Source organism: Azolla caroliniana, unplaced genomic scaffold, assembly GCF_043228905.1.
Source record: "Azolla caroliniana isolate FFs.n. ecotype wild unplaced genomic scaffold, voAzoCaro1.0.p SCAF_16, whole genome shotgun sequence".
Lineage (NCBI taxonomy): Eukaryota > Viridiplantae > Streptophyta > Polypodiopsida > Salviniales > Salviniaceae > Azolla > Azolla caroliniana.
In genome coordinates, this window is record NW_028230451.1 from 2,066,385 (window position 1) to 2,088,111 (window position 21,727).

The following is a 21,727-nucleotide window of genomic DNA, read 5'->3' on the forward strand; positions in this document are numbered from 1 at the left end:
GGTTTATATCTAGGAGACGCCTCAAGCAAACACAATATATGGCGTTGGAATGCTTTTCTTCTGGCCGATGGTAAGATATATACGGACACATACTTTTGCAATGTGGGTTTTTCTGTATCTTGGGGTTTCGAAACTCCCTCTCCCCATTCCAACGCGTATCCTCTCCCTAGAAGGCAACAAGTTTGGTGGTATGCAATGTTTGGTGCATGCATGTGTAAAAACGCCTTTGTGTGTTTGAGGCACATAGATAGAGGGGTGTGCAGATACATAGAGCATGCAACTGAAAGGTACTCTGCTCTGGCAACTCTCGTGGGGATGGTTATATTGTGCGAGGAGATCCATTTATAGGGAGCCCAATGAGATATCGCCACATTCTCCATTCCGTGTGGGCCTTCTTTCTGCATTGCCAAGGCTTCTTAACAAGTCTGCTCTACATGATTTTTTGTTCTTCCGACTCCCGAGTGTGCTATCTGTGCACCATCCATCCATCCATCCATCCATCCATCCAGGAAGAGTGTTGTCCGGCATTTGGGACGCCTGAGTCGGGTATGTGCCAAGGATTTTTTGTTACACTGAAGAAAGGCTGGGCCATTTTGGTAAATCTTTCATACTTCTTTTATGTCCCTTTTCTTCCTCTTGACATGTTCTCAAATTCTATCTTGTATGATCTTTGGGCTGACCATGGCCATGGCTGCGATGTTGCTTCTGCTTGCCTCCCTCTCTGCTTCAATCTGTGAACCTCAGATAGCCTCGGATATTTCCTTGAAAAAGAAAGAACTAGAAGATGAGCTCCAAGGACTTCAGGAACTCCTTCTTTCTTTCGGTAAACAACTTCGCTTCTTTCTTTAGCTGTATAATTCTGTTCCTCTCTTTCTGTTAAACAAATATCTTTAGAATGCTCCCTTTCTTTTGTGTTTTAGCTAAATAAACAATTACAATTTAACTGCCAATTTCTTTACGTTAACAAAATCTCTTGCATTCTTTGTTTTTGTAAGTCAACTCTCTTAATTTCCTTTCGTCTGTAAATAAAATTTTCGTACATTCTTTCTTTTGGTAAATAAAATATTGTTAGCTTATTTGAAAAGGAAACTCCTTTAATTTCTTTCTTTGAGAAGAAAATCTAATTTCTTTCTTAAGCTAAACATTGCTTCTTTGTTGCACCATGATGAGGATTTGTCTCATTACCTATGTACACTGGGCATCCCTTCACTCTCGGTAGAAATGTGTTAAAATAGATGAAGACAGTGATTCTTCATATATTTCCATTTATGCCGATTGCTTGTGAGTTGCATGAGTTAAATCATGTATAAAAAGTTGTATAAATTCAATATAGTCTATACTTGATCCAATGCAATGAACATTTTGATGTCTTTCTTTATCAATCATCTAAAGTTCAAGTTTTTTGTAATGACGAGCATATGCTTATTCTTTATGATATGATCTTGGCATGACAAGGATTTTTGGCTCTAATCCATCACCCAAAAGATTTTGTACAACATCATGTCAGATGGACTTCAACGTTTTAAGATTGATATGTAAAAAGAATTAGCCTATCCTTAGGTGTAATCGTATTTAAATTATGGTCGTGGTTAAGAAATAGGAGAGTGAGTGTTGATTACATTATGTTTGTTTTCCCTCCTAAACAAATTCTCTTTCCTTTAAGATAGAATCAACAAGAACCTTTAGAAATTTTCAGACGACCAGACTATCTATGGTTTTTAGATTTGATTCATGCGGTAGGTCACCTTGACATTAATGTTATAACATATATTTTAAATGGTGTTTTTACATTGGCTAATCAATAACTGATTGCTTTTGTTTTTTCTTTTGTATGCTGTTTTTGTCTTTAGAGAATAGTGTGGGAGAAAAGAATATGTATGCACATGAAAGAGACAAAAAGATACTATCTCTTCAGAAGGAGATACAAGAATTAAAGGTAGCAATGTCTGCCTTTACTGTTGTCGATATGTATCACTATTTCACTATCGCAAAAAAATAAAAGCATCAACGGTTACTGTAGAAGTATTTTAGGCCACACTATAGTAACTGTTTTAATTTAAGAATTACAAATCAAGGAAATACTGATGATGAACCTCAAAATTGGTTTTTAATTTATTTACAAACAAGCTATATATCATATCTGTGATGAGAAACAATTATGTCTATTCTATATATTTGTAGAAATGCTTTTTTGTCATAGTTCATGTTGGTGTTTTGTTCATAATATTATTCGATAACATATCTGCGTCTTAGATGTATATAAAGAGAGAGATGCATTACATATTATAGTATCCTGTTTGATTGACCAGTCATTGCTTCTTGCATATTCATGATATACCATGTGTTATTAAATTTTAACCCTACACTGCCAAAGCAGCTTAGGGGGAAAAATCCGACAAATGCCTACCCTTGATCAGCCTCTGAAAGAATAATTATATGTGCTATTTGAGCAATTCTATGTCCGATTCATGCCTCTGTTAAGCAAGGGTGTTTGGGGAACGGATGAAACTCAGGTCCATTTAGGGAAATGAAAAAACTCAGGGGTATTTTAGAGTTTCTCTCTAAACTAAAAGAATGATTGTTAGAAGGAAGAACTGTCCTCACTTTAGCCACCCGAACTCTTTCAAATACAGGTTTTGTATGTCTCATAGAATTAGGCCATACAATAGATTCTGATGGATCTTATTTAGTCCACTTAATATAATTACTGTTTTGGGAATGAAAGAAGAACTTATCTTACATTTTTGTGCCAACAAAGATATTCTTGATCATGAAATTGAATTGAAGAATTCATCAAGTCAATGACTGGGTCAGCATTACCATGGAATATTTATCTCTCACTGCAAAACACAGTTTCAAGCTTAAATATTTCACTTCACAACAATATCGTAGTGAAATGTCTAAATAAAATATGTATGTATGTATGGATAAACATATAAGAGATCATTGAAAGACACGATAGTTTGTTCTGAAACATTGTCACAATGCATAGATTGTATTGGAGGTTTCACCATTTTGGTGAAGTGATTCAGCGATTTTATGTTTCCGTTTCCCCAGAACATGTTTCATGAGACTGAATACAATGAATGTATACTTTTGATTTGGAAATAATCTGGATTATCCAAGTAACTCAAAGTTTCACCTACAAAATCAGCTGAAATTTGTGCTGCATGGTAACATGCCAACAACATTCAAATTACAGAGGAAAACTAGAGGCTTTGTCGAATTGTTTGATGGGAATGAGTAGGGATTAACCTATGCAGCCACAGACGGATTTGTAATGACACAAATTATTAGCAATAATCATCACTAATGAATATCAGAGAATAGAAAATCAAATAGAAAGCCAATTTAGATTTTATCTAACTTGATGAAGCTTATGGTACTGAGAAATGCAACGAGAATCTGATCATGAGCCGTTGCAGGTTGATGACTAGAGAATAGCTCTGTACTTTCTACTTGCATCTGGTTTACCTTCTTGTCTGTTTTTTATTCTGCCATAATTGCTGAACTAAGTGTTTTTTATGAGTGCATGGTAATAATGCTGTAGTTGTGAAATCTCTCTTTAGGTAGTGTCTTGATACAGTGATAAATACTTATGTTTTGTTTATTCTAAAACTTTAAATGAAGATTGCTGATGTAACTTCACATTCATAATTTGATTGGGTTTCTAGGTACACAACAAAGAGAGGCTGATGAGCTACAAAGCAAAGATAGCCAAAGAACAAGCAATGGTAATTTGCAAAGCATTACCATCTTTATGTAAAGTTTTGTAAATTTTTATTTCATTAATGAATTTAGTGTGCATGCAAATCATGTGAGCTTTTCATTCATTTGGAGTGTATGGTAATTATGTTGTATGTTTTCATTACATGCAAAATATGTGGCCTGAGCTCAGAAGAGATTAGCATAATTATCCATAAAGAACTTATTGCATTTTAGTTAAAATAAATTTTTGAACATATCTTACATGTAGTGAGGATATTTTTCTTCTTCTTGTAAATAATAATAGTTTCATGATATTCATCCCGAGAATATTTCTGATGTCCTTTCAGAATTTGGCAATGTAAAAAAGGATCATGTCTTCAGATCTCCAGATAAAAAATGAGCCATGTTCTGGAGTACAGAAAACAAAAAACAAAAAACACACATTCTAGTATGGTGCTACTGACTGTCTAATAGATTAAGTAAAAGACTCTATTGTCATGTTTAAAATGAGGGACTGCATCTGATTTTGATTAGGCTGTTGGATTATGGAGTTCAATCTAGTAAACATTATAAAGTCTTCATAACTAATATGGCATGAAAACTGTACCATCATTGCAATTCATAGACTGACCCTTTCTTAGTGTATTTGAACGATTTGATTTTATGCTATATGGGTTTAATTTCATCATCAGAGTGTAAAGTCCTCTTTAGTTATCTGGTATTACAGGCTGAAAACCTTGAAGAGATTTTGGAAAGGAAAATTGGAGAAAGAGATGACTTGAAAAGACACATCGAGGTTTTGGAAAATTCTCAGGAACAGCAGATATATGAGGTTGAACAAGTAGGTTCGTATCAGATCATCCTGTATGTTAAAATTCTGCATTTTATTGTGAAATTTTTTACATTGTTCTTTGATTTCTAACCTGCTTTACAGATAGGACATATTAATTATAGTCATACATACTACTTCCTCAATTCAAATTCGATTTTAGCCAATCTCCTCATTATTTCTCTCACCCATGCTTAGCAGGAAATTAAAAGAGCACATCTGTGGCTGCTTCTGTGCATCCTTCAGTCAGGAGATGTGTATATAAAAATTTATAGGTTTCATTGAGATTCATTGAGATGTTCTGTTCTCTATATTTGATTGTGTTATTTTTATTTGTGACCTTCCTCTTTTCTTTTCTCCATTCTTTATGCATTCTGTATTTGAGAGAACCCAAGTTCGATCCCTGCTATGGACTTGACCCCATCCCTTAGATCGCAGTTGGTCTCCTAAAAACATTTCCATCTATCCCCTCTCGTTTGTTCTATGAAGATTTATAAATATTCAGATATACTATGCAATGTTCAAAATAACTATTACGCTTACAGCAGAGATGTTTTTCTGTGGATTCTACAATGAAAAGAGCTTTTCTTGTTTAAGGATAATGGCTAAATTGAATTTTCGATTTGTTTTATGCCAGTTAGAACAAACATCAGAAAATCAGAGAAGAAACTTGGCTGAGATTCAGAAAATACTTCATGTAACTGAGGTGAGACATCGTTTATGAAAGGTAAATAAACATGTAATTCAGTGGGATGTTGTTGTTTTTGGATGCTGTTCGAATGATTGTCTTCTATTGCAGGAATCTGTGATTAATTTGCAATCTTATCTGAAGTCAAAGACTGAAGAACTTGACAAGGTTGTCTACCCATTTATATATCCTGATAAGAAATTGTGATTAATATGAGTGTAATTCATTTAGTGATTTTCCATCTGAAAATGCTCAATCATAACATTCTATCATTTGATGTTATGTTTTTAAAGCATAATCACAAGGGATCTACTGTTCTTGAATCCAGCACTTTCGCAGAACTCTTCATGATCAATATGATTATAATTTTGGTTTCATTCGGTGACTTTCTGTCTGAAAACAATCAATCATAGCATTCTGTCTTTTGCTATGTGTTTAAAGTTTAAACATTAGATGTTGTACAATTCTTGAATCTGAATTTTCATAGAGCACTTCATGATTCTGCACTTTGAAATGGCTTAGTTTTTTGTTAAGCCAACTTATTGATGAAGAATGTTGTGAGATGATTCACTGTATATCCTGAAGCTTTTCACATTGACCATTTCATCACTTGACAGGGAAAGCATTTTCAAGTACCGTGGACTGTATAATACGAGTCAGTACTTGCTTATAAGAACTATATGTTTTATGCTTAAGTGGTACTATGGTTTGCAATGCTTCAATAATTCCTGTTAACTGATATCATGCATATCTGAGCTTGGCTGCTGATATCCATTTAATGCTTTTTCTTTTATAGCACCGTTTTTCTTTTTTATTACCAGTGTCTGCCTATTCCACTTTTAATATCATTGCTTAGTTCTTTTTATACCATTAGTATGTGTCTGTTGACTCTCTGAGAAGATCTCTTCTGAAATATAAACCTCATTTTTTGGCTTAGAAAAATGGATAGATTAAACTTGCAGTTCATCTTATAGTGAAATTTCTTTTTGCTAGCAGGCCTATGAACAATGGGTTTCATCATTGGCTATCAAATGTTGTACATTCTTCTTGCAGGTGATGTTTCTTTCCAAAATTCATCCATGTGGACACTTTATAACTAATGGAAAATTTATCTTTTCCAACTCGATCAAATATTCGTTAACATTGTTAACATGGTGCAATCAGAATATTGAAGATCTTTGGATATATGCACTAAAGAAGGGGAAACATGGAATTCTAATTGTGTCCGAATTCCCAGAAATATTAAAGAGCAAGGGAGTAAAACTTGCTGTCGTTCACTGGAATGAAGGTCAAAGTGCTTTAAAGAATAAGTTAAAAGCTGCAATTGAGTTAAGCAGACCTTATATAAATGTGAATGTTTCATTTCTGCAACCCTATGTTCATGAATTTGGAGTTTATTCAAAGCCTTTTGCAAGGAGATTAACTCAACATTACGGTGAAGTGCTTAAATCAGCAGTATTATATCATCGGAAGGTACTATCTCAATGTTTGAAGAGATTTAAGTAATGCTAAGTTGGAAGGAAAATATGTAAGTTAAAATAAACATTATGAACATGCATTTAATGCACATATCTCAGCTTCAGCGCAACATATGGACAATATTGAAGAGGAATAAATATTTGGCAGCATTTGCAGCAAGCAAACTGATTATTTGGCTTTTGGTAAAAATGCTCTTTTAACTTGATGCATTTTGAAATAGATTCTGTTCTAAAAGACTCAAGTAAGGGTTACATTGATGGTTTCCATTATCTGTGCTAGGCTACAGGGTTGTTACTTTTTCCTCTTTATGGAGCCTTTCAGCTTGTTTCTTTTTATGGGTGAGTATAGACACTCTTTCATGATCGATGTCCTTTTTCTTTCTGTTTTATAGCTATCAAAGTTGTACTTATATTGCATACACCTTTCCAATCTGGAATAAATGTGTAAGAATGCGATTGCCTCTATCATTGGTTCCTTAGTCTAGTGGGGTGTGACACGTATTTAATGCTCTTTTTAGAGCTGTAGAGGGAATATAAATTTTTTCTATTACATGATCAACTATGTATTATTTGATTCCATAGTCCATTTGCATATTCATATTTGCTCCAAAAGATTTATCTGAAGATCTTCAAAATGAGAGTTCTGGATAAACCAATTATGTTTCAATAACGTAAAATTGGCATGATTATTATTTTTCTATTTATCAGCTGTTCCAACTCTAATAGAGTGAGAACAGCTTAGTGCTGAAAAACATCTTAGGTGTGTGAAGATGGCTAATCATAAGCATTGGTGTGACCGTGGGAATCTCCTAGTATGATGAGAAACTATTGTGAATGCCCACTATCTATATAAGTTTTCTTTACATATTTATATCAGGAAACTACCTATTAATGTTTTTATTTTCATATTTTGCAGTTTAAGAAGAGGAACTTTTCGCACTCAGAGACCTGCAAGATAGTAAAAAAGCGACTAATGTATATCATACATAATTTGTTTGGGAAATGAGTATGGAATCACAAGAAGGTTCCTTTGTAATAATCTAGTCTGAAATATTATGTTTGTGTGTTATTAATAAGATCATTTTTAATTATGGCTAAACAAAGGTAGTAAATGGATAGTATCAAGAATTGTGGAGTTTCTCTGGAAAGCTAATTGTTTCTTATTGTGGATTATCTTGGTTTCCTCAACATTGAGAGCGTGCTCTTGTCTTTTCTTGACATCCTTTTGATAAGATATGCTTTTCTAGTATGATAAGGCTCTAATAAAGTATTTGTAGTAAGGTATTTGGTTACAACGGTAAAAAAGGGATCCCCATGAATTGTGGTACAATGCATGAATTCATATGTCCATGCTAAGGGATTTGCCATTTCGTTAAGCTTGGCTCAGACATCAAACTTGCATGCACATATACAACATTGTAAATTCTTAGGTCCAAGAGTATGTATCTTTTAGGACATATGGAACAGCGTTCATTGACCGTTATTGAGTTGGTCTTGTTGAACTCAGACTGTGAAGTAGTGGTTCGATTTGTTAGTACATTTAGTCTACATAAAAAATATAGGTGGGTGTGCAGAAAGCTCATTTTTTCCTTGTAACACATTGTAGAAAAAAAAAAATATTGTAACCTTAAATCAACTTCTGTGATGGGATTACCTCATTCAAGGGTGGCTTTAGATGATTAATAATGCATAAATGGTTTTACTAGCCCAATAAATAGTTGACAACCCAATGATGTAATAGGCAAAAAGTTCATTGCAAGGGGGTAAAACAACAAGGGATGCAATGTAGTGTGAAGGCAAAACTTGGGGTCATCATGAGGTTGGGAATGGTGGTGGATTCACATCCTTGCTTTGGTGGACAAGGGACACTGCTCATACAAACCTATAAGTCATTGAGTCAGCAGAGTGATGACTCTTGACACATCGAACAATATCAAAACAAATCTGCTTTGACAAACCTTCTGAATATATTACCAATGTACATGTAATATACATAAAAAATTCTCCTTTTTATAATCTGAAATGATTTCTGACCTTTGAGATGTACTACTTAAAGTCCATGCAACATAGAAATTTCTCCTTTAAAATTTAAATGATATGAAAGGGCTTCTTATACCCAATGCAAAATTATGCCCTCTTGTGATAGTTATGACAAATCTTTTCCAGCTAGGCATTATGCTTACCTATATACATGGGTATGAGAAAAATACAAAAGATGAATACATCTACAATCTCATTGACATATGACAATGGCTTGGCATATTTCATGTTTGCTTTATTCTTCACTCTCAATAATGTTTTCCATACAAACATATGTGGCAGCACACATTTTACCCAGCCGTATTGATTGCTCAAATACCCATTTTCCAAGGATCACATTCTTCCACTTCCTACAAGCACCCAATATACTTGAGAATAGTGGGCGGTGTGGCATCTTGTCCAACAAGGCTTTTGCATTGTCAAAATGTCCTGCGCGGCCAAAAAGATCGATCATACATGTGTAGTGTTCCACTGAGGGTACGAGACCATAGAAAACACACATCTCATCAAACAGTATTTCACCCTCCTTCAATAGGCCTGAATGACTGCATGCTGTGAGCAATCCAGTGAAAGTGACCACGTTCGGCACAATGCCCTGACCCCTCATCCTTCTATAAAGGTCCAAAACCGTATTTGCTTGACCTGACTGGGCATATCCTGAAATCAAGGCACTCCAAGATATGATGTCCTGCATTGGAAGCTTCTCGAACATTTCCCTTGCTTTCTCGTGCGCACCACACTTGGAATACATATCCACCAATGCAGTGCAGAGCACAACGTTTCTCTGCAACAACCCCTGCTTTCTAACCGTGAGATCTATACCTTCCCCTATTTCTTGAGACCCAAGCATACCGCACGTTTTCAAAACATACACATATGTTACCTCATCCGGGATCACCCCAGAATCTTGCATTTGTCTAAAGCACTTCAATGCTTCATCGGCAAGTCCAAGCTGGACATATCCGGCAATCAAAGAGCTCCACGTCACAACATTCTTTACCGGGAGTTCTTCAAACACTCCCTGTGCTTTCTCCATGACACCACACTTGGAATACATGTCCACCAATGCATTGCCAAGTACGACATCTTTTTGCAACAACCCTTGCCTTCTCACTTCGGCATCAACATCTTCCCCAATCTCGAGGGTTCCAATGATGCCACATGCTTTCAAAATGCAAGCGAAAGTTACCGCACTCGGGCGAACACCTAAGCCGGGCATGTTTCGGAAGCATTCCAGAGCTTCATAGCAGAGGCCATTCTGGGCATAGGCGGTGATGAGGGCATTCCAAGACACGACATCTCGCAAGGTCAGGTGGTTGAACAAGTGTGTAGCTTCCTGTAGCGCACCACACTTGGCATATGTAGTGATGAGGGTAGTGACCATGTGGGCATCCCGTGCAATGAAGTCTCGGTGATCGAGGATCATGTGTGCGTGGATCCGTCTCGCCTTCTGCAAGTTCTTGCCTTTGCGGCATGATTTGATGAGGGACAGCAAGGACATCCTGTCATGTGGGAAGTCCTCACCCTCCACCTCCATCTCACCATCGCCTTCATCCTTGCAGGTTGTAAGAAGGCAATGGAGTTGGGTTGGAACCTGAGGGGTAGACAAGCTTGAGGAGCTTGGCTGTGGAAGCAGACAGGAAGACCCAACAACCCCAAGCATCAGAGAGCTATAAGAATTTGGTTCTTGTTAGCTCTACAATGATTGAGAGGAATAGTAGTTTTGTCGAGACACACACGTTCATGTGTATGTATGTATGTCTTACATTACATTATCATACATACATATGTATGTATGTATGTCTTACATTACATTATCATACATACATATGTATGTATGTATGTCTTACATTACATACATTGCCGAATCGACATCTCGGCATCTCAATAAGTGACAAAGAAGAGAGAGAGAGAGAGAGAGAGAGAGAGAGAGAGACTCTCTCTCTCTCTCTTCTTTTGTGGCAATTGACAGTGCTAGAGAAGTCACGAAATCTCAACCAGGAAGAGAGAGAACTCTGCAAGGTCACATATCATCATATTCGCCATTTGAATTGGTGTGTAGGGTGGCATTGAGTTTGGTGTCGTAGTTTTCTTTAGATCCCTAGATAGAAGGGGTTCTATAGTTTGTTGTAAGTTAGTCATGGTGGTGTTTTTTCTTTCGTAATGAAAGCCATTATTTATGGAAAGAGAGAGAGAGAGAGAGAGAGAGAGAGTGTGTGTGTGTGTCTCTCTCTCCCTCTATCTCTATTTGTGCGTGTCATCCATGCTAATCTTCTCTGTATTGTTCCAATTTATCAGATTTCCCCTAACTCTCTCTCTCTCTCTCTCTCTCTCTCTCTCTCTCTATTTCGCACCAATTGTTAAGTGGGCCGACAACATGTCCACTCCACCTCTGCCAACCTAATTATATGGGGTCTTTGGTTGAACAATCAAGCCGACAAGTTCGGCTAACAACACGTCCACTCAATCTTCGTCGACCTACTACTAATATGGAGTCTTTGGTTGAATGATTTGGCTGAATGTTGTCTCTGTCAAGCTCATATGCATCTCTTTATTGGGTACAAATACCATTTTTGTAATCATTTGTCTCATGGGCCCGATTCGGTCTTAGAAGATGTTAATAGTTCTCTTCTTTCTTTCTTTCTTTCAGCTAACTTGTGTCGGCAACCCCACTACAGTGAGCTGACGGGTTGCACCTTCTTTTGACGGGAAAAAATAATAATTTTGAAGCAAAAAAAGATGGCGTTGATGATGTGCATATAAGTAGCAACGTAGGTTTTCTCTCGCTCTTGCCATGACTTGTTGTTAGGGTTTTCCTACATGAGCCACATTGTCATACAATAGACTTCCCCTTGGTTAACCCAATCAAAAACATGTTGTATCCACACTTATAAGATCGCCTTCCTTTGGCACAACATTTTCAAGGGACATTAATATGGAATGTTTTCCATCTCTACTTAATTTACTTGTAATGTTTCAAAAGGGCACATTTTCTACGATGATGTTTATTACTATTTTGTTTTACGTATATTTCTCATCGTTTTTTAATCTTCTCGCAATTGATTTGTTTAAGACATTATATGTTATGGTTTTGCATATGTTCTTTACTTTCCTTATCTAGGTTTTATTTTATGTACTCACCATGTTCTTTATTTTTATTTATAATAGAAATATGTATGTAGTTTTTTTTTCCCCAAATCACAATATCCTTCCATTAGTTTTCAAAAAACCTATCAGGTACAAACTACAAAATAGATGGAAAAGAAGAGAAAAAAGACATCTATTTTGATTTCAGTATGACTACCCATTCTCCTATGTTGCCACTTGCTTTCAACATACCAGAAATATGTAGTTTCGCCCCTTTGATTCTACATTACCCATCTCAACAATCATTTGACTTATGAGATCTACTATTTAGTAATATTCTAGAGTATTTGAACACATCAATCGAGTTCGAATTCCCTCAAAGTTTTCGACTCTACATACTTTGGAACTCCATTCATGAGGTATTCTTCTCTTAACCAACATGAAGACAATATTATTCTATGCCATGGGTTGGCACGTTTTAGACTTTAAAGTACAGACATCTCGTCTACAATCTTGAGGGAGTTGAACGATTTGTCCAATTTGTTGATTATTGTCTTTCTACCAAGGTCAAGTCAAATATGGTCTAGAGCAAACTAAACCTCTCTTGGCCTCTTATTGAGGGAGTCAGGTTAGTTATGGGTGTGCGCTTTTTGTGGATAATGATCTAATGGTGCAGATCACGATCGTGATTCCTCACTAGGCCTTTATCGAATAGAAACATTGTAGGATATGCTATGCATGAATGTAATAGCATACACACATCCATAACATAACATAACATACATAAACGAGGGATTGATTACGCTAACAATAAAATATCAAAAGTACCCCCCTTGTCCACCAAACCAAGGATGTGAGTCCACCACCATTCCCAACCTCATCATGGCCCCGAGTTTTGCCTTCACAGTACATGCCATCCCTTGTTGTTTCGTCCCCTTGCAATGAACTTGGTATTGTAATTGAGTTACTTATAATAGCCACAAGAAATTCTTTGATATGTAGAATATTGGTCCTTTTGTCAAAGCCATATGGGGCATGTAAACAAACTTGTTTTGCCATTTTGTGCTTTTGAATGCCTTGTAGGTGTTGTAAATTTCTGGCATGTATATTTGTCCATAATATATTGCATTTTACACAATACAAAGCAACACTTTTTCATAAATATTTGTATTATATGCATTGTAGTTTTTTTTCGTGCATATTACACCATAAACAATCAATCATGCAGGTTGCTTCTTTCAATATTACGGCATAATTGGGCAAATAGATATATGTCAATAATAGTGCAACAAGAAATTTAAAATTGATGTTAGATATGTTGGGAAATAGGTCCCTCCGGATGGGAAGAGAAGAACCGATTTGGTGAGTAACTCGGCTGAGGCTGAAATCGAAATCGTTTCAGAAGACTATAATTGTAAATAGTCTAAAATGCCCCTTGTGAGCTATACTTGTAATTAGCTAGAAAGTTGCTTTTGTTTATAAGCAACTAGGGCAAACTTTAAAGATGTAGTTGATCATTATTGTAAAGTTAGGACAAGGTAGTTGCCTCTGTAACTGTGAGTGAGAGAGTGAGAGTGTAACTCTCTAGCCGTCTGTCAGACGAAGGAGAACTCAAGGTCGTTGCCTCTGAGTTCTGTATTTGTACTTCCTCTCTACAATAGTGATATGTTTCTCGGGCTTCGTGGACCCTCGTGGTTTTTCCCATTTTGGGTTTTCCACGTAAAATATTTGTGTCTCTGTGTCTTCACGATTTTCTTGTCTGTGTACTAGTATTGAGTTTCTGCACACGAATACGAACGTGAAAGCGATTGTGACCGGTCTATTCCTAACAAGATATATCTGGTAGATATGTTGTATATTGTCACCTAACCCGGGAAAGTAATGTTTGTTTGCCTAACCAAGGAAAAAAGCATATTGTCTGCGGGATATACTGATTACCAAACTTGCAGAAGTGATTTCATCTACACCAATTCGTACACGAATGCATGGGTTATATCAACCTAGCCTAGGATCAACTTAATGGATCCATTCACCTAACCCAAGGCTAGATTCGATCCAACTATGTGCAATGATTATGTTTCAACGTTCAGAAAACAGACACCTCCATCAAAAGATTATATGTTGTCGATACAGAAGTAATTAAGTCTACCATAGCTATCATAATCACATGAATTGAATCAGGCGATTATAATTGCTTTGACTATCATATAATCGTTCTCATTATCATATTGATCCACATTATCATATTATTCTCGTTATCATATTGCTCTCGTTTACACATTGTTCTTGTTAACACTTTGCTCTCATTTCGAACTTGTGATCATGGATGATTCATGTGGGCCAGCGGATGAAACACAATTTATATTTCAGACTGAAATCAAATTAGAGGATTCGTTGTTAGATTCCGAAACTTCGATTGAATCGATTGATGGCCAAGGGTTCGACGATGTTGTGTCCTATGACAACTTGGATCCCGTCATGTTTTGTTCGCCAAGGTATTTTGCATTTAATGAAGGTACATATGACTTAATGGTTACGTATTTATTAGGACACGTAAAGGTTACGATAGAATCTTTAAAAGAGGCCGCAAAGGGTGAACCTCTCACAATCTTAGCATGGAGGCGCATGAAGGCTCGACTCATGCTAAAAAATGAGTGTGAACTCTACATAAAGTCATCACCACATCTAAGGGTATCATATATAGAGCAATGGTGATCCATAATATTGCACGCACATGGGGGGGATATCCCATTACCCACTCTCACAAACCATTAAAGAGTTAAAGAAACATTGGGCCATGGATATTTGCGATCATGGAATAGGTATTGCATACGTAAAAGCACTAATCGACCAATGTGGATGTCAGATAATAGAAAAGGTGAATTCTATTTACATGTTAGGCACAAGCGTAAGTAAATATGATAGGACTACAATGCCCATAGAAGTGATGGAGGTAGAAGCTAGTAAGTTAGATGATACTCTAGCTGAGATTCAAATCAAGTATCATACATGCTTGCGGAGAGGAGTCCCAAAAGGCAAGCATGTAACTAGATATGATTGTCATCGCGCAGGTGTGGCTTGACAAGTGGTCGGATGCTCTTGCTTGCGCAAGGGTTCAAAGCGTTCTAGATGTAGTTTTCATTTGAATGTAAGAGTGAATGAAGGGGATAAACATGGGATCGTGAGCATTTATGTATACAGATGAAGGTCATGTCCCTGGAACGAGAATTGACGTGTACCACTTGCTGGTCCATCCTAATGTAATAGAATGTTGTAAAGATGACCTTTTTTATGTTGGTTGTGCAAGGCATGTTGCACAGATGAACATGTGAAAAGAAGCATACCACAAGTCCAAGGCTACTCCATTAGAACTTGTCACTTTTAGATTCTTTATGATACCAAAGGAGGTACATAATGTCATGGCCAATATGTTAAAAATAGGAAGTGCATTGTCGGACGTTGATTGGTCTTTGAATGACGCAAGATGCCTATGCACTCCGAGATTTAGGCAAAGTTGCACATGTCCAACCATACTTGCTTGGTCCAAATGGATCTCCAGCTCGACAACCATTTATCTTGATACTTCAAGCTAAATGGATGTTGGAAATGTGTGACTTGTCGAACACGAGTGTATAATGGCCGTATTCACACTGTCCCTTTGGACATCCCAAGTTTGGGCTATTTTTGTAAATAGCATAAAGGGCAGTTGCCCTAGGACAATCACTATATAAAGTGACTTTGTAACCTTTAGAAAAGGTTGGTTGTCATTCTTTGTAATTGTTGCTATTGGAATATAACGTTTTCTTTGTGTCTATCTCTCTCTCTCTCTCTCTCTCTCTCTCTCTCTCTTGCTTATGCGCATACACGGGACGGGCTCTTCTTCATCACAAATGTTGCTTGCACTTCATAGTACACCACACAACATTCCGTTTTCGTTTTCTTTGAAGAGCAGAGAAGGGAGAAGAAAAACAAAAAGCTCTCATCTCACTGTGTTAAATCACAAATTGGAGTAAGCCAGTCGGTTGTACTATGTTCCTGTGATTGTAACCGCTTGAGGGGAGCTCCTTGAGCAACAACCGACCCAATCGTGCTTCATTCGGTTAAACAACATCTGAATAGGTCATCGGACGTTATTCACCCGCTTGCTGTAACCACCCACTGCAAATTGGTCTCCATGCAACAACCAAATTCGTGCTTCACTCGGCTGATCGACATTCGGGAGGATCAGTTGGATCTGTCCATCTTATCGCTGCAATCATCCGAAGCAGAATCGGCCCAAACAATCGGTTTCTTGTAATCGGTATTCGGCATACAATCAGAAGCTAACTGGGCTCACTCCGACTCGGCAACATTCGGGAAGACCAGCTGGTTCTGTCCCTCAAGTTACCACAGTCACTCCGAGCAAGTTCAGCAACAAGTATCTGAAACGAAACTGACTCGGGTTCAAAACTGACTAGAACGATATCGGGTGAGCTGACCAGCTGCACCCCACTAAGGTTCGTAGTCAACTCTGAACCGAGTCCTACCAACCGAAATCGAAGCAGATGGCATCAACATCCGACTCATTGGAGATGAGTCTAAGAAAGTTCGACGGTTCGAACTTCAACTTTTGGAAGGAACAAATGCAAGATTATCTCATAGTCAAGGGTCAGATAGACCCGATTGAGAATGAAAATTCTTCAGAAGCATACAAGGCAAACGAGTGGCAGAAGCTGGACAGAATTGTCTGTGCCATGATTCGGATGCACTTGTCGGAGTCAGTGTACTTCACAGTGCAATCATGCTCGACAACATTTGAACTTTGGAAAACACTGTCAAAAACGTATGAAAAGAAGGTCACGGCAACGAAGATGTATCTGATCCGGTGCCTCTACAACTTGTGGATGAAAGAATTTGATTTGGTTTAGGCACACCTCAACGAGTATGAAAGCATAAGCTCCCAAATCTCGTCTCAGGGGACGACAATCAAGGATGAACTCAGAGAAATGATACTCATGAGTAGTCTCCCCTCTTCATGGGAAACTTTCATTACAACTGTGTGCAATGCTTCAACAGCTGCCGTTAAGTACTCCGAAGTCACGAGCGCAATCCTGACTGAAGCAGCTCGGAGAAAGTCTTTCACTAAAGACTCGGCAGATGAAGCTTACGTAGTACAAGGTTCGACCGACTGATCGAACAACTAGGGAAGAAGTTCTTCCCGACCGTCGAACAATCAACGAAGCCGGAGCAAGTCCCAGGACAACCGAATCTGCAACTACTACAAGAAACCGAGATACATCAAAGCCGACTGCCAGGCACTCAAAGCAAAAACCGACAAAGCTCAGAGAGCGGATCAGAAGAGTAGCCGACATGAGGAGGTCAACTACATCGGCTCTTCAGCCGAAATTTTGACGACTGACCCAAACATACTGACCATAGAGAACCCAGTCGAATTAGAAGTTCTGCTTACGACTGAGGAAGCGAGCACATGGCTCTTGGACTCAGGCGCATCGTATCATGTGACACCTCACCGATCTCAGTTTCGGCAATACTCGGACCGGCACTCCGACTCAGTTCGAGTCGGAAACTCGCAGCACTGTGCTATAATCGGAATCGGCACTGTAGAGCTCAACCTTTCGGGTGGCTCTACACTCGTACTACACAACGTCTGACACGTTCCTGAGCTTTCAAGATGCTTGATCTCAGTCGGACAACTTGACGAAGTTGGCATCCGTGCCGAGTTCTCATCAGGAGGGTGGACACTCCACAAATGGAACCTCCTGCTTGCTCGAGGACCAAAGGTACACTCTTTGTACCCTTTATATGTCACACTCAAAGAGGGTGTCTTATTTCTAGTTGATATCCCCGTGTCATCATTATGGCACGAACGACTTGGACACCTCAGCAAGGCCGACATAACGCACCTATCTAGAGCCAGTTACATCCCCAAGCTCTCCTTCTCAGATCACCAATTATGTGAGCATTGCCAGTATGGCAAATAGGTAGCCGCATCACACCCGACATCGGCACCAAGAGAATCGAGCCCACTTGATTTGGTCCACGTGGACGTCTGTGGCCCGATGCCACATCAGTCTCTCGGTGGTGCTTCGTACTTGGTCAATTTCATTGACGACTCGACTCGGAAGGTGTGGGCTTACCCCATCAGAACCAAAGATCGGGTGTTCTCGATCTTCTCTGAATGGCTTGCAATGGTCGAAAATCAGACCGGTCGAAAATTGAAATGTCTCTGAATCGACAATGGAGGAGAATTCAAGTCTGAAGAATTCGTCAAATTTTGCCGGGAACGCGGCATTCGACGTGAATATACGACACCCTATAGTCCGGAGCAGAACGGAATTGCTGAACGCATGAATTGGACGATTCAAGAACGTGCAATATCCATGCTCCAACACTCTGGATTGTCAAGATGACTTTTGGGCGGAGGCTCTACTTATGGCAGTACACATAATAAATATGTCGCCAAGTAGACCTCTAGGACTTCAAATACCTCAGGAAATATGGACCGGTAGTAAGCTGAATTATGACAAGCTGAGGATCTTCGGTTGCGAGGCATACACCCTCATACCAAAAGACGATCGCCGGAAACTCGAACCAAGATCAAGGAAATGCGTTTTCCTTGGGTATGGACTCGACGACGAGATCGGATACCGACTCTAGGACCCCGAGCATAGACAAATCGTCCGAAGTTCGAACGTCATGTTCAATGAGTCAACTATGCATAAAACGGTCGAGAAAGGCCTATTGAAGTTCAAAGGGTAATATTTTCCGAAGTGCCAACCCTTCATGACGGCCCAACCCACAACACGAGATCGGTTTCACGGGTAACCGACAACTCTCGCACCGAATCCATAGATTCGGCACAACCGAATGGCTTGACTCCCGACCATCCGACATCGACACCTGGTGCGACTAGTCCAGTCATACCTCGCAGATCTGAGAGGCTTTCTCAACCTCCAGAGAGGTACTCTCCCGGAATTTTCTTTATTGATGTCGGCGAACCGACATCTTACGAAGAAGCATCAACATCTACCGATTCAGCCACATGGCATCTGGCGATGGAGTCAAAAATGCACTCCATTCGGGCAAACAAGACTTGGGACTTGGTCGAATTACCGAAGAATCGACGTGCTCTTCCATGTAAGTGGGTCTATCGACTAAAAGAGACGTCTGACTCGACCAACCCAAAGTACAAGGCTAGATTAGTTGCGAAAGGATTTAGACAAGAATATGGCGTCGACTTTGACGAAATCTTTTCACCAGTGGTGAAAAGGATGACCCTTCGTTTCATGCTCGACGTCGTGGCCGCCGACAACTTGGAGTTGATTTAGCTAGATGTAAAAACGACATTCCTCCACGGTGACCTATAGGAGGAAATCTATATGGAGCAGCCGAAAGGATTTGTGGCATCTGACCAGGAATATCTAGTCTGTTGACTCAGGAAGAGTCTTTACGACATGAAATAGGCACCCCGACAGTGGTACAAGAAGTTCAACGACTTCATCCAATCGGTCGACTTCTCCAAGAGCGATCAGGACCACTGTCTCTTCACCGAAATAGCTCAAGACGGGTCTCCCGTCTTCCTCATCATCTACATGGACGACATGCTACTCTCTGGTCGACATGCCGGAGAGCTCACCGAACTCGTTCGGAAACTGCGGTTGAAGTTTGCCATGAAGGACCTCGGTCCGGCAAGACACATACTTGGTATGAAGATTAGTCGGCATCGCGATACACGACAACTTTTCTTGTCTCAAACTGACTACATCGGACGTGTCTTGGAACGCTTCAACATGCACTCGGCCAAGTCTGATTCGACCTCGCTCCCCATTAACCTTCGACTGTCTAAGCGAGACTGCTTGACATCTGGTCCGGAGGGGGAAGATATGAAGTCGGTACCGTATGCACCGGCAATCGGCTCCCTCATGTACGCGATGGTCGCGACACGACTTGATATTTCTCACGCCATAGGAGTCGTCAGCAGATTCATGCACAACCCCGACCGATCGCATTGGAACGCAGTCAAGCATGTGTTCAGATATCTAGCTGGCACAAAAGACCACGACATTCTTTTCGGCCTGAACTCAGGTGTAGTTGGTTACACCGACTCGGACTTTGCCGGCTGTGTGGATAGTCGAAAATCAACAACCGGATACTGTTTCAAATTCGGCAATGGAGCAATCTTGTGGAAGTCGAAACTTCAAGAGTGCACAACCACCTCAACGACCGAAGCGGAATATGTAGCTGTGTCCAACGCGGCAAAAGAAGCTTTATGGCTCGGTCGGCTGGTGCACACGTTTCAACAAGTCAACTCCTACTCGGCTCCAATTGTCTACATCAACAATCAGGGTGTTGTTGCTTTGTCAAAGAATCCAGTTCACCACAACACCTCCAAACATATCGACGTTCGATATCACTTCGTTCGGGACTGTGTCATTTCAAGGAAAATCGGTCTAGAGAAGATATCCACAACCGATAATGTCGCAGATGGAATGACCAAGTGTCTTTTGGCTGATCATTTCCGGTCCCTTTGGCACCAGATGGGCGTAACGAAAAATCAGTCCGGTTAAAGTCGGACACACAACAAAGGATGGTTTCGGACCATCGACATCGGTTCTTTGAGGATCGGCTTCAGCTCTTCTGACCCGACCGGTTCGGTCTTCTGTCTTCGGATCTTGCCGACTCTAACAAAACTGATCTGTTCAATAAACCTTGTATATACATGTAATTCTTTTTTCTTAGATAACCCATGTATACGCCCATTACGGGGGAGTGTCGAACACGAGTGTATAATGGCCGTATTCACATTGTCCCTTTGGACAGCCCAAGTTTGGGCTATTTCTGTAAATAGCATAAAGGGCAGTTGACCTAGGACAGTCACTATATAAAGTGACTTTGTAACCTTTAGAAAAGGTTGGTTGTCATTCTTTGTAACTGTTGCTATTGGAATATAACGTTTTCTTTGTGCCTATCTCTCTCTCTCTCTCTCTCTCTCTCTCTCATGTCCCCAACATGACTGATTGTCGCAAAACAACTCTTGGGCAATCGACTCCACATTTAAAACTAATCAATTTGGGCTCCCATTATATGCAATCGTTGCATCGAATGCCATGGGAATAGGGATCCCACTATGGTATATGATTTGTAGTTCTGATAAGGGCTCAAATCATGAACAAGTGGCATTAGAAACTTGCTTGAAAGTCATATTTGCTAGGATGCCTAGGGTAAGGCCGATGCGATAGTCCTTGATAAATCTTGGACATCATACAATGCCATATGCAATGTAATTTCTCAAGACCATGAATCTTGGACATCATACAATGCCATATCTAATGTAATTTCTCAAGACCATGAATCTTGGATTGTCGCAAATGGTGAACGCTCACAAACACGTTGTCCACTTTTATTATGCTAGTTCCATGCTAAAAAATCATGGGTTGATAACTCGTTGCCCAAAGTTAGTGTTGTAGAAAGAAACCCCCTTTATCAAAGGATGTGCCAACTCATGCATTGCATTAGCTAATCATCCTTCAATGCTATATGTGAGGAGGTAAGGCAAGAATACTCAAACAAACCTGGAGTTTGACAATATATCAAAGGTGGATGGTGTGGACAAACTTGTGATTGGAGGAGTCTATGACCCAAGTTTGGTAGACTATTCAATTATGGACATGTTGACACTACCAGCCTTGTGGAGAGACATTGGCAATTTCTCAAGTACACTGCCTTACGAGGAAGAATAAATCGTTCTATTACCAATCTTGTGCATGTCTTAATCGGGGACAATGTCTCTGGCACTTGCATCGGCGGGACCGTGGTGGAATGGTACATGCAATGACAAGAGATATGTGAGAGTGGTAGATTCCAACCCCGTGCAAATTGTAAGGATCAAAGGTCAAA

General features: G+C 39.4%; 2 protein-coding genes across 4 annotated transcripts; one reads left to right on the forward strand and one right to left on the reverse strand.

The window, feature by feature from the left end:
• Window positions 1-613: 613 nt before the first annotated feature.
• LOC147853529 (uncharacterized) lies at window positions 614-7,806 on the forward strand. 3 transcript variants are annotated; one of them, XM_087332668.1, is made up of 11 exons: window positions 615-823; window positions 1,851-1,936; window positions 3,675-3,734; window positions 4,436-4,549; window positions 5,175-5,243; window positions 5,337-5,393; window positions 6,219-6,278; window positions 6,390-6,698; window positions 6,803-6,886; window positions 6,984-7,042; window positions 7,620-7,806. In XM_087332668.1, exons 1-11 carry the CDS (start codon window positions 619-621, stop codon window positions 7,660-7,662), a joined length of 1,146 nt encoding a protein of 381 aa, XP_087188794.1. In that variant the 5' UTR covers window positions 615-618; the 3' UTR covers window positions 7,663-7,806. The 3 variants fall into 3 exon arrangements, with proteins under 3 accessions (XP_087188796.1, XP_087188794.1, XP_087188795.1); XM_087332669.1 differs by having other exon boundaries at window positions 616-823; window positions 6,222-6,278; XM_087332670.1 differs by lacking the exon at window positions 1,851-1,936 and having other exon boundaries at window positions 614-823.
• Window positions 7,807-8,689: 883 nt separating this feature from the next.
• On the reverse strand, window positions 8,690-16,006 carry LOC147853530 (pentatricopeptide repeat-containing protein At2g13600-like). The gene is made up of 3 exons (XM_087332409.1): window positions 15,969-16,006; window positions 15,839-15,920; window positions 8,690-10,433 (listed from the first exon to the last, which is right to left on the reverse strand). The coding sequence occupies exons 1-3, from the start codon at window positions 16,004-16,006 to the stop codon at window positions 8,979-8,981; spliced, it is 1,575 nt and encodes a 524-aa protein (XP_087188535.1). The 3' UTR covers window positions 8,690-8,978.
• Between the last annotated feature and the right edge of the window lie 5,721 nt (window positions 16,007-21,727).